The sequence below is a fragment of the Salvelinus namaycush genome, chromosome 18 (assembly GCF_016432855.1).
Source record: "Salvelinus namaycush isolate Seneca chromosome 18, SaNama_1.0, whole genome shotgun sequence".
NCBI classification, from domain to species: Eukaryota; Metazoa; Chordata; class Actinopteri; order Salmoniformes; family Salmonidae; genus Salvelinus; species Salvelinus namaycush.
In genome coordinates this window covers 18,146,160-18,158,367 of record NC_052324.1, presented here as the reverse complement: position 1 = coordinate 18,158,367, position 12,208 = coordinate 18,146,160, and the positions used below count along the sequence as shown (strand labels likewise).

The 12,208-nt window shown below is 44.5% G+C and overlaps 1 protein-coding gene across 1 annotated transcript in view; it reads right to left on the bottom strand.

Moving 5' to 3' along the window:
• Nucleotides 1-9,759, bottom strand: part of LOC120062727 (RIMS-binding protein 2-like) — a 29,829-nt gene extending 20,070 nt beyond the window's left edge. The window contains exons 1-8 of the mRNA XM_039012787.1: nt 9,658-9,759; nt 8,577-8,627; nt 6,011-6,221; nt 5,129-5,268; nt 4,402-4,481; nt 3,799-3,908; nt 3,365-3,524; nt 2,325-2,983 (exon numbers count right to left, since the gene is read on the bottom strand). Of these exons, the coding sequence (XP_038868715.1) occupies nt 2,325-2,983; nt 3,365-3,524; nt 3,799-3,908; nt 4,402-4,481; nt 5,129-5,268; nt 6,011-6,221; nt 8,577-8,627; nt 9,658-9,759 (1,513 nt within the window). The remainder of the gene's footprint in view (nt 1-2,324; nt 2,984-3,364; nt 3,525-3,798; nt 3,909-4,401; nt 4,482-5,128; nt 5,269-6,010; nt 6,222-8,576; nt 8,628-9,657) is intronic.
• Nucleotides 9,760-12,208: the final 2,449 nt, after the last annotated feature.

Below are 12,208 nucleotides of genomic sequence, written 5' to 3'. Positions count from 1 at the left end.
GAGCAGTGAAGAGCAGAGCAGTAAAGGGCAGAGCGGTGAAAAGCAGAGCAGTGAAAAGCAGAGCAATGAATAGTAGAGCAGTGAAGGGCAGAGCAGTAAAGGGCAGAGCAGAGCAGTGAAGAGCAGAGCAGTAAAGGGCAGAGCAGAGCAGTGAAGAGCAGAGCAGTAAAGGGCAGAGCAGAGCAGTGAAGAGCAGAGCAGTAAAGGGCAGAGCAGTGAAAAGCAGAGCAGTGAAGAGCAGAGCAATGAATAGTAGAGCAGTGAAGGGCAGAGCAGTAAAGGGCAGAGCAGAGCAGTGAAGAGCAGAGCAGTAAAGGGCAGAGCAGAGCAGTGAAGAGCAGAGCAGTAAAGGGCAGAGCAGAGCAGTGAAGAGCAGAGCAGTAAAGGGCAGAGCAGAGAAGAGCAGAGCAGAGAAGAGCAGCGAAGAGCAGTGCAGAGCAGCGATGAGCAGAGCAGAGCAGTGAAGTGCAGAGCAGAGCAGTGAAGAGCACAGCAGTGAAGAGCACAGTCTGATAATGTGCGTTAATCTTAAATCACATCTCTCCACTAGATTAGTGTCATAAGATATATACCTACGTTGTACACCCCTTTCTGAAGAGAACTTAGCAGTAGACATTCTGAGCATTCAGCTATTTTAGTCATTAAACTATGACTATTATAAATCATGAGTGTCGGTGAGAGCTCAAATGTGCATTTACATCCTGTCAGTGTAGCCCATCCATCGATGTACATTCATGCAGAGAAAAACAACTAAGATGAATAACCCTTGTATGACATTTAGATTGCATGATACATCCACTTATTTCTAACCATCTCTGGTTAAGCAGTGGTCCTGGTTAGAACAACATGCATTATACTCAAATACAACAGCGTAACAAAAGTCAACACACTGAGTACTTCTGAAGAGAACAATTCCATGTATAGAACCAACCTCCTAGACACTAGTGTTAGAGGCTGATGCTGAGAGTCTGCTCCAGGTGACTCTCTGAGTTCAATGAGTTTAACGGACCATGTGATGAGCTCACACCCGGTCACACTGTGGACAGACATTATTATTGATTCTAACAGGTTCCATGCTCCAGTATTACAATGGAAATGGCTGAACATAAAGACAAAGGTGGGACGGTGGCATCAAATACATCAACGGAGAGAGGTCTGTAATACCTTATGTCATGGCAGAGAGCACAAAGTGGATCATGTAACTGGTGACTTTATCCTCAGGAACACGATCAATTCCCAGTAATTGAAAGCCTCTCAAATGTTGTCTTTATCTTATCAAGCACCACCATCACATTGTGAGGTGAAGGCACACTGTGTTCACAGGCAATAAGCCCCCCTCCCTGCTGCAGCTGTCTTCACACACACACAGCTCCTAGTACAGCTGTCCCTCCTGTCCTGTCCCCTCCCTCACACCGTATCCTTCTCTACCTAACCAACTCCCTCACACACAGCATGGCTGGACAGTACAATAAGTCAGCTCAATAAGTCAAGCTTGTTCTTTAGTTGATCAGTATTTTAGACACACTTTTTTAGTAGGATTGATTACTAAAGTCCAGACAGAGGGAAATCATTGGTAGTGTTCTTTTTAGGTGGTTGTAAAGTGATTTTCTTATAAATTGAAAGCCTAGCAGGAAGAGTCCTTCTCTCTCTCAGCAAGAGGGGGGTCTCAGGGGAACAATCCCATAGAGCTACAGAACACACTATTTACACCCATTAGGCATCTAGAGTTTCCCTCCCGAATCGTTTTTCTCTCTAGTCCACTGATGATATGCAGCCTCCTGCGGCAAACGCTTCCTGGACGTCTATTCATCACACTTTGTTTTTCCCTCCATCTTTAGCATGTGCATCTCTTATCAAAGCCAGCGCATACAAATCCTTGAGGGCAATCAAAAAAAGTGACAGAAATATGAAAGCGAGCCTTTTGATGTCTGTCAGGTACAAGGCTGTAAATATAATGGCCTCAAAGCTTGTCAGAGCTAAAGTAAATAGATTGCTGTGTTTACCCTACATTGCCAGATGCTTTCCAGACAGAAATGGTTTTGAGAGCAGGAGAACACAGTGAAAGTATACGGCTGTGCTGGATATACAAAAGGTAGCAGAAGCAGCAGGAACTAGCTACACTTGCACAGCCTCCTCAATACCCCGTGAAGAGACAAACAACCAGGCCAGTTATGCTGAGTACACCTCTTTTGGAGACATGAAAGCAGACCGATCCATCAACACACCTATCCATTACACCAAGCAATTCTTACAATTATGCAAAATGTCACCTAATAACTAAGTTTGGGTTTTAATGATGGGGGAGAGGTAGTAGGAGGGCTGACCTGCAGGCTGGGTGCAGAACTCCACAGAGATCTCCCTCTTGTCCCTGTGCTCCAAGGGCAGCTGCCAAGGCATCTGGTGTGTCCGCGCCACAGCCTTCACCTTGTAAACGGTCATGGGCTTCAGTTGGAAGAACTGGTACTTGTAGGCCCCTGCCTTCACCATGTCATACTCAGCCCCATTCAGGAAGATGGTGTGGCTGTAGTTGCTGTTGCTAGGCTGCCAGGAGAGCTCAGCAGAGGTCTGTGTGATGTTGTCCACCCTCAGGTAGTAAGGAGCCACCACCACGTCCCTCCCCACCAGCAGAGTGCAGCGTAGCTCGTCAGACGGGCCTTGCTCCGTGATGCTCTGCACCGAGATGCGGTAGGTGTTGGTGGCCAGGTTGAGCTTTTCAATGAGCGACTTTGTCCTGCCTCCAAAAGGCACGCTCATCCTCACCTCCTTGTCCACCAGGACGTTGTAGCCACTGATGGAGCCCCAGCCGGGCGGCACCACCGGTGGGTCCCAGCACACGATCACACTCTTGGCCAGCTGTTTGATCAGATTGATGCGGCGAGGGTAAGGCACGATGTTTTCACCAATCTCGTCAATGCTGACATCCAGGGTCCCCGTCCCGTTACTGCAGGAACCCATGGAGCCCAGAAAGTCCATGCCCAGGCTGCTGCTGCCCAGGCTAGTCAGAGTGCTGCTCAGACTGGAACCCAGGCCAGTGGAACCGTGACTGGAACCGTGACTGGAACCCAGAGTGGAACCCATGTGGTTGCCTAGAGTGGAACCGTGAGTGGAACCCAGAGTGGAACCGTGAGTGGAACCCAGAGTGGAACAGTGAGTGGAACCCAGAGTGGAACCCAGAGTGGAACCCATGTGGCTGCCCAGAGTGGAACCGTGAGTGGAACCCATGTGGCTGCCAAGAGTGGAACAGTGAGTGGAACCCAAAGTGGAACTGAGGTTGCTCCCCAGGTTTCTCTCCATATTTCTCTCTAGGCTGGTCTCCAGGTCCAGTTTACTGTCAGACAGCAGGCTGCTGATGCTGCTCAGGCACATGCTGCCCAGCCCTGTGGAGCCCAGGCTGCTGTGGTTACTACTGAGGTAGCCTGACTCTTTGGCCCCGTCCCTGTGCTGAGCAGAGGGCATCTCCTCATCCTTAACAAAGTCCACAAAGTTGGAAGGGACGAGGCCCTGCTGTCCATCCAGCAGCTCTCCTGAGGAACAGAGAGAGAAAGAGCAGTAAGTAGTATTGACAACAACACTCACAGTACAGTGAAGAGGAGATAACAATCGTAAAAGCCATATTAGCACTGATTGATCCACAACTGCCTAATCCTCGTCTCATCTAATGCCCTTACAGTACATACATACCATAATCCATGCCGTCTCTCAGCAACATCATTCTGTTCTGAAATTATTATTATTATTTTTAAATCATGTGGATCGGTTTCTAACCAAGAGAGGGTAAAATAGAGTGAGATATCAGACCTTCATAGAAGCCGTCATCATCCATGGTGCCGTACACGTAGAGGTACTTCCCTGCCACCAGGGGGAGCTCTGCCTCAGGATGCTCATTGGGCCCATTACAGGGGTTATAACTAGGGGAAATAAAGAGCAGAGTGCAATAGAGTCAAACTGATGAACTCACTGTGTTGCTCCTTTGAACCCAACACAAGTGGAAATATCTCAGGCTAATTATCTCAAGCTAGATGAAGAATTCAGGTTCAAATCCAAGCAGTCTTAATTTTTGCCACAAACCCTGCAGTACCCATATGTGACTCTGTGAAAGGGGAATTGCTGAAAGCTGCATTAAAAAACAAATGCAAAATATAACATTTTCCAACATACTAAAAGAGAGAAGCAGCGTGGGTGGACAGCACTGGGTTTCATTAATGTATTTGCCTTTGTTCTGGGGGATTCCAATTTTTTCTGCTGCCAGTTAATTTTCTTTGGTGAGAGCAGAGCACGGCATCATTATTAAGAGGTGAGCTCAAACCTCAGTGGGACACACTGTTGAAATGGGCTGTGCAGGGATGCATTTTTATATGACACAGTAGTGTAAGGCATCTCAAAGCAGCTCCCTCCTCTCACCTGTACCGGGCGATGCACAGACGGACCTTGCCTGTGAACCTCTTCTTGGTCCTAGTCGTTGAGCTTAGTTCTTTGTCCATCTGTTGAGAAAGCAAACCTTGAGAGATGTAACAGCCAAATATAATAGATTTTTTCCCCCACTTTTCATATTATTTTCTTAGGATGACCCTAGGTTTTCCTTATGCAATTTAAATACATGTTATGCTCTCTATTGTGGAAATCAGTGAGACTGATTTGGCCTTTCATGATAGCAGAGACTATAATCTTCTCCTTTAAACACTGTGTAAACCTGCCAATCCTCCCAGCAGAGGAAAGTAAAAGTAAACAGATCGGCCATTTCACACCCCATCCTCTCTGCCTCACTTTCTCAGTCCTGCCTCTCGACCGGAGTGGGACTTCAGCTTACACTTTCATAACAGGAAGCAATTTTGCAAACATGTAATAAATGCTGTAATTCTGTAACATTAGTGTAATACATTCTTTACCATCTTCAGAGGAGTCGTTTGAAAGAGCAAGCAAACTATTTAGGTCCATCCACATTAGGCATATACAAGCAGGGCCATCCATGCACTCTCCTATTTCAAGAACAGTATATTTCATGTCAGAGGCTTAACATGGAATGACACTGAATGAGTGGTTAGTTTGACTTCGAATGAGCGGAGGGAGGGACATGCAGATGGACGCTGTTAGTAGGGGACCTAGTAGGGCCCACCTCGGTGAGGAGGGCCTGTTGGGAGCTCCCAGCTCGGCTACTGCTGCGGGTGAGGAATGTTGGCTTTACAGACAGGAGCTCCGGCTTGTCCCCACTGATCTGGTGCGGTCGGATGAACTCAGAGATCACAGATCTGCTCAGCGGACTCTCATTGCCTGGGGGCAAAACAAAGGAACAGCTCCGATCTGACACATGACTGCGCCTGCTAAAATCATACTTCTATCTGTGAGTAGTAATAGTAATGTCCAAAATGGAGTGCTATATATCACTATTAGCTCTCCTTTTCATCATGTGATGGTAATTTGTCATCATCACCATTCATCATCCATACTTCATTTGATAAGATACCTACACATGTAATACATGATACCATATAACATTGCAAGAAACTACAGGATACAACCCATTAACAATTAGAGAAATATGAATCATAATTAGTGTCATAAAAAACATGGTCGAAAATACAGATCCTTATGTAATCAGTCAGATCCCAGGCACCGGCCCAACGTAAAGGTCTGTAGTATTGGCATGTATTTAGTTATTTAAGTTAACAAGCCGTTGCCAAGCTTTGGTAAAGGCTAGGTCACACAGTATCATGATTGATTATTTCATTACTTGCTCTATGCTCATCCATGTACGTCACAAGCGTTGCATTTCAGTTCTCCAATTTCAGTAGCAGCTGCACGTTTCTCTTTCCATCCTCATAACACTGGATTGTTTATTGAAAATGTAGTTGTTTTGCTCTACTGCTCCCACTGTCTGATTCAACCGTTCAAACCTCTCACATACAGCTCACAGATAACTGAAATAACGGTTATATTGTTGTCTATGGGCTGTGGTCTATGACGTACAGTACACAGGCAAGCTAAAACAAAGTTCTTCTGGGATTCCTCGAACCTTTCACTGTGGGGGCAGCCAGCCCGTTGAGGAGCTGGGAGAGGGATTTGTTGGGAGATCCGGGGGTTTCACGGGCTATTAAGGGATCGGTGCCACTGCCAAGGATATCAAACTTTCCAGTCTGTAGCCGGAACTTCTCCAGCTCTTTGGACAGGAGGTTGAACTGCTCACTCTGTGTCCGACATTTCTCCTCCAGCTCTCTGACTTTTGCCTGGAGACAGCGAGCGAGTTAGAGAGAAAGAAAGAGGGAAAAAGAGGTAGAGAGAGACAAAAGAGAAAGTAACAGAAGGAAAGAAAGTGAGAGAAGGAGAAAAATCGGTATACTTGTCTAAATACACACACAAACAACATGAGGTAGGATGAGATATTGGACTTTAAAAACGTGGGTTTCATTCCTTACAGAGAAAAGGGAGTTGACGTCTTAAAGTTCCTATCAGGCAAAATACAGTCCAGTCATAAACACCTAAACTAGTGACAGTAAGCAGATCACATGCAGGACTACAGTTAATGCACATTATTCTATAGAGCAGCCTCTTGCTAAGAGGAAGTATGCATACCAAAAACTGCACTGTGTTCAAAGCGCGGGGAATGCTCCTCAACTTCATTGCACAGAGATAGTAAAATAAAGGCAAGAGTCATCATGAGTTACGAAGCTGACAAAAGAGGGGCAAGAGCAATTCAAAACATCATAGAACCATGCAGTCAAATCCTTGTCTTTCTACAGTGAAATACTGTCTGCAACCACACACCGGTCCATTGATAGGAGACCACAGTGCAGTGGGAGCATGGGCAGGCCTAGCAGAAACCCCAGATGTGCCCAGCTCATGATCTTCTCTTGGGCAGGGGTAAGTGTTGAGTGTTAACCATCAAATGTAGACAGACAACCCCTTATCACATAAACCCAAATCAGCCCCTTCATCAGACCACCCTGAGAGTGTTGCTAAAGTTACCATGTCATTTCCTGCATGCACTCCCCAAAGCAAAGTGATGCCTAATGCACAATGTCTGTGGCGTTTTGTTCAGCTCTGACTTTCATACAGACAAGTTATTGTTTGCCAGCGCGTGAACATGCTATTAGAGGAGTGACCTTTGCAATCGCTGCATATGATTCAATGGGTTTGTGCATTAGCACAGAGGGTGGTTAGCCTATCACCATCTCAAAGGCCTCCCCTGGGTGTGTATGACCAGTACTGTAGCAGCCTAGTGAAACACACTGCATGCAACGCCAACCAGAATGAACTCGTCAGAGCAGGATGATAGGATCAAATTGGTCTTTCCCTCTTTATGTCTGGAAGTCTGCTTATTTTTGTCAAATCAGAATGTTAGAACGTCCTCATAATATAAATGGTTCCCATTATGCCAGCATCTAAGCAGAATCCCCTCAGACATTAGAATGAAGCCATAACTAAAGTTAGGGATGATAAGAGCCTCTCCTGTGTCAAAGCCAGACCTTCTGTCCTGCTCTGTCCTGTGACAACCCATATCCCCAGCGTCTGTCCGGTAAGCAGCACGGGCTACGAGCCAAGTGGAGTGTGGATGCTTGCACATGCTTTGATGTCAAGCTGAATGGAGGAGGCGAGTATGAGTCATCACTGTATGGAAAGGACAGCCTTGCCTTTGATAAGCAAACATTTAAGAACTGGAAAAAAATTCTGTCTGCACTGATACAACAACACTGCAGAAAAACCTCAATGAATAAATGACTGGCCATTGTTTCACGTCCAGTATATGACATTGTTCAGCTCTTGAATCTCATGTTTTAAAATGAAAATAAATCTAAAGCAAATATCTCCCATCAAAATCAGCATGACCTCTTGATGGACTGCCACCTTGGTTTGACTTATGCATAAAATATCACAAGCAATTTAATCCCAAATCATTACCACTTTCAATTCTGAATTGTCATTCCATTAACATTTACTTCCAGAGAGCCAAAGAAAAGGGGGGATATACCCCTGATTAGTGTACAGGCAGAGATTAAAATATCAAGTAAATAGAAACTATTCTGAAATACCTGCATGCTGTCCAAGTGGTTCTGTATATGCATAAAACACACACCAATAAAACAGTGAAAAGAAATTAAGCACAATTCCACATGAACACTCACACACACCTTGAAATCAAAACAGAAGATTTTCAGTAGCACTCATGCAAAATAATTCATTATTAACAATAAATCACAAATATAAAATAATATAATGATCAATAACGATATACAGCATGTGGATATACTGTTTGAATATACTGCATACACATTTACAAAATACAATAGCTAATTTGTCATATCAAAAGCACTGTTATGTTCTTATTTTGCACTTGCTAGTCACGTGGGTATACGTTATAGACTTCAAATCATCACAATAAAGTTATCACGTGAAAATGGGCAAGAATCTGTTATTCCATCTGGCCTTTGGTCTGCATGCCACATTCACAACCTTCAACAGAGTGCACATGGTCTCACACACTGAGCTAGTAGAGTTGAGAGGAGTAGAAAATGTCAGACACACACACACGTGACAACACGGCCAGCCAACCTCCCGTCACCCCCCAGTGCCCTGACACTCACCTCTAACAGATGGACGGCGCCCTCATGCTCCTTCTTAGCCTCAACCTGAGCCTGTAAAACATAACATGGGGAGGCATTCCATTCCGCACACACACAACAAATTACCTCTACAACTCGACAACTGGGACTTGGCTGGACAGCACTGAAAAACACTCAAGTTGGAAGACACTGTTTGAGCTGTTACAAAAGCCATTTATGACAACAATGGTGTGTAAACATTCAAACAATTATAACAAAATATTCATAATGTATCTTCAATATACATCTGTAGTGCTCTCCTAAAACTAGACTGCAGGGCTATTCTAGATGATTCATCTTTGTGTGATATAAACCCATTGTACTGTATAATACAACATACAATAATGCATGCTAGTGTACTTCATGTGACTGGGAACATCTGCTGAGAAACTAACGTTCCACATGAATAGGAGAACATCTGCACACTACAATTTCATGAATCCACTTCGCAGGCAATTAATTGTATAGCGAATGCAGAAAGTAGCCAGTGTCTATAGAAAGAGAACGCTGTAATGAGCTCATTTTGCTCCTTGAGAGAAAACAGAGACTGCATGCATATTTATGGCCAACTTGAAAATAAGCAGCACAAACGGCAAGACACATACACAGAGAGAGCAAGAGAGAGCGTGAGAGAGAGCAAGAGAGAGCGCGAAAGGGGCTGACGATTCCAGATGAGGTGTTTATATGACACTTCCTATCACGTTCACACTCTCCTGTAATTGCTGCGCTTGCTTGACGTCAGCTCCTCTGCTCAGAGGAGGCAGGCAAAACATCAAATCATCTGGGCCAGCCTTTTAGCAAACCACCAAAAAACGTCAAGTCTGATCTAAGTTTTCACTGTGCTAATCTGCTCCCCATAGCAGAGTAAGAGCCTGTTACTGAGTTACTTGGTTCCAGGACTCACTCGGACAGACATCTGAAGGAGGGGATTTAAGAGGAACCTCTAACTATAGTAGTGCTCAACACAAAGCTCTTTGACCTCTGACCCAGCACTGGGCTAACAAGATGGGTCACCCCCCTCCCTGTGCAACTAGCAATGGCATGGTGACCTGGTGTGCCTTACCTTCTGCAGAAGGTCAATTTCCTGCTGCTTTGCATTGAGTACAGCCAAGGCTTGCTCATGCTCCAACTCTAGCTGCTGCCTCCGCTCTGCAGCCTCGCGCATATGCTGTCCGAGGAGGGCGTGGGGGGAGGGGCATAGAAAGGGCTGCTGTTAGTAGAACTAAAAACCCTTGACATCAGGATTACATACCACAAGTCTCCAGTCCTCTGTCCTCAATAAACTCCTGGCTTATGCTTTACAAATAATGAGCTTGTTGACATTTTACTGGACCTCCAAGTCTTACACACTTCAGGCAGATGTTAGCCTGTCAAAACACCAATGTGACCAATGTCAATAACAAATGTAAATTTACAGTTTGTATCAAATTATCTAAATTATTGATCAAGTTAAGGTGTACCTCCCAAATCCTGGATATTAACTTCCAAATCCATACTAGAATGTACAGTATGTTGGAACAGAGTTTAAGGACGAGAACTGGAGAAGCTTTGCTGTGCATGATCAACCAATCATCAATCAACCATTTTAAGTTTGCTGTCCCCTTTGGGTAACACAATACCTGTGTTTGAAGTCTCATTACAGAAGAGCTGTCCTCATCAATGTTGTGTTTGCATGATCAATACATGGTTTTTAGTTACATGAAAAGGGTTAGCAAACTCCAAGGCATGCTCACTTGTCCGTGGTCATCCATAACAACAAAAGAAGCCAAACAAAACCAAGGCTTAATGTAAGGCCTTCCTCAACCATTATGTCAAAGTGCCATCCAATCATCTTATTGCCTTCATTTAAATGTAAAGAATCAGAGTTCCAGAGTTGTTAGAGGGGAGAAAGCAAAGGACATTTCATGCCGTCCGATATACATCTGGGTCATTCCACCAATTCGGTGCCTTTTGAGATGGGTAAAAAAAAGTTTGATTTCACTTAATTTTAACATTCTGTCACAAAGGGCACATGTTCAACTTAATAAAAACATGTTCTCATCTAAAGAGGTTAAATTTAAAATGATAAAAGACTTAGTACCTATTAAATGCCAAATAAAGCATCAGGGTTGATGATTTCCTATTAAATCAGCCACAAATCCTCTTGCGACAGGGGAAATGGAAGCTTGTTGTGTACCTCAGGGAGGGGCAATTGAAGACAGGTTTTGGAAAAAATATGAAGTTGTTAAAACATTCTAGCCTGTCTATCTATGGGTAACGTGTTATGCTTGACCCACTTAGTTTTCCACCACAAAACACCAGAAAATGGGCAAAAAAGATTAGAACCAGATCACCTCATTTACTCTATGATTTGACTATTAGATGTTCAATGTTTTTGTTTTTTTAAAGATTTAAAATAGTAAAATAGTTTCACCATATTCAAATGAGAGTTCAGTTCACATAACAGAGTTCACTTTAAAATGAGGGATAGTTTATCTACATTTATGAATCACATGAAACAAATAATCTTCAGAAAGGAATTTGTCAAAGCAACAAAAATAACTAGGGCTTTAAAATAATGGTGAAAACTTGGAGACATTATGGAGATAAAATCATCCTGGAAGTCAGGGTACACGGAGGGACATGTCAAAATGATGCATTTTGGCACTTTAGCAAGTCTTTATTCACATAAAAAAATCTGCTTTATTAAATTCTCCATGTGGTCTATATTAAAGGGGCACTTCATTTAATTTAACAGGCTTTTAAAATTCAATATGGCTGCACAATTTCTACTTAAAATATCAAAGGCATGCAAAAGGCACTTATTTCGTGGAACAACCCATCTATCCCCTAGTTTACTTTCATTTCATTGCCATCATGAACAGTGATCTCTACCCCAGCTCTCTAACCCCCCTGGTCCCACATACCCACTGAACCAATAGACTCGCCTCATGCACATCCACATTCCACAGTGCGCTGGACTGGTCCTAGCCAGGTGCCCATTCGTGTCATAGAAAAGCAGCCCAGAGAAATAAGGTGAGCTAGCATGGCTACTGCGGTGGAGAAAAGCATTCAAAATGGGGCTACAGTGGGCTGCTCCCCATACAGATGGGCATAGCAGTGATACCTGATCAATCTAGCAGGGGAGAGAGGGGATGGAGGGGAGGGAGAGAGGGGATGAGAGGAGGGGAGGGAGAGAGGGGGGAGGGAGAGAGGGGATGAGAGGAGGGGAGGGAGAGAGGGGATGTAGGGGTGGGGCCAGGGTAAGAGAGGGGAGGACCGACTGCCCCAAGCTTCCTAGTCTTTCACAGCTTCTGGTTAAGCTTCCTCCCACATCGGCACTGGAAGGCAACAGACAGGTCAGGGATATTAGAGAGAGAAAGGAGAGGAAGGTAGAGAGGTGATGGTGGTGAAAGGGTAGAGGCTGGCAGAGAATCAGGCTCTGTAAAGGAACCTGAGCTTGGGCTCGGCTTCTCATTATTCACAGGAGTACACAGACATACAGTAAACATACAGTAGACAAAAGGTAAGGTTATCTACAGTGTGTCTCCAGACTCTCACCTTTAGCACCTGCTCTAGGTTCTCCAGTTTGCCTTGGAGCTGGGTCTTCTCCCGCAGGGCTGAATCTCTCTCCT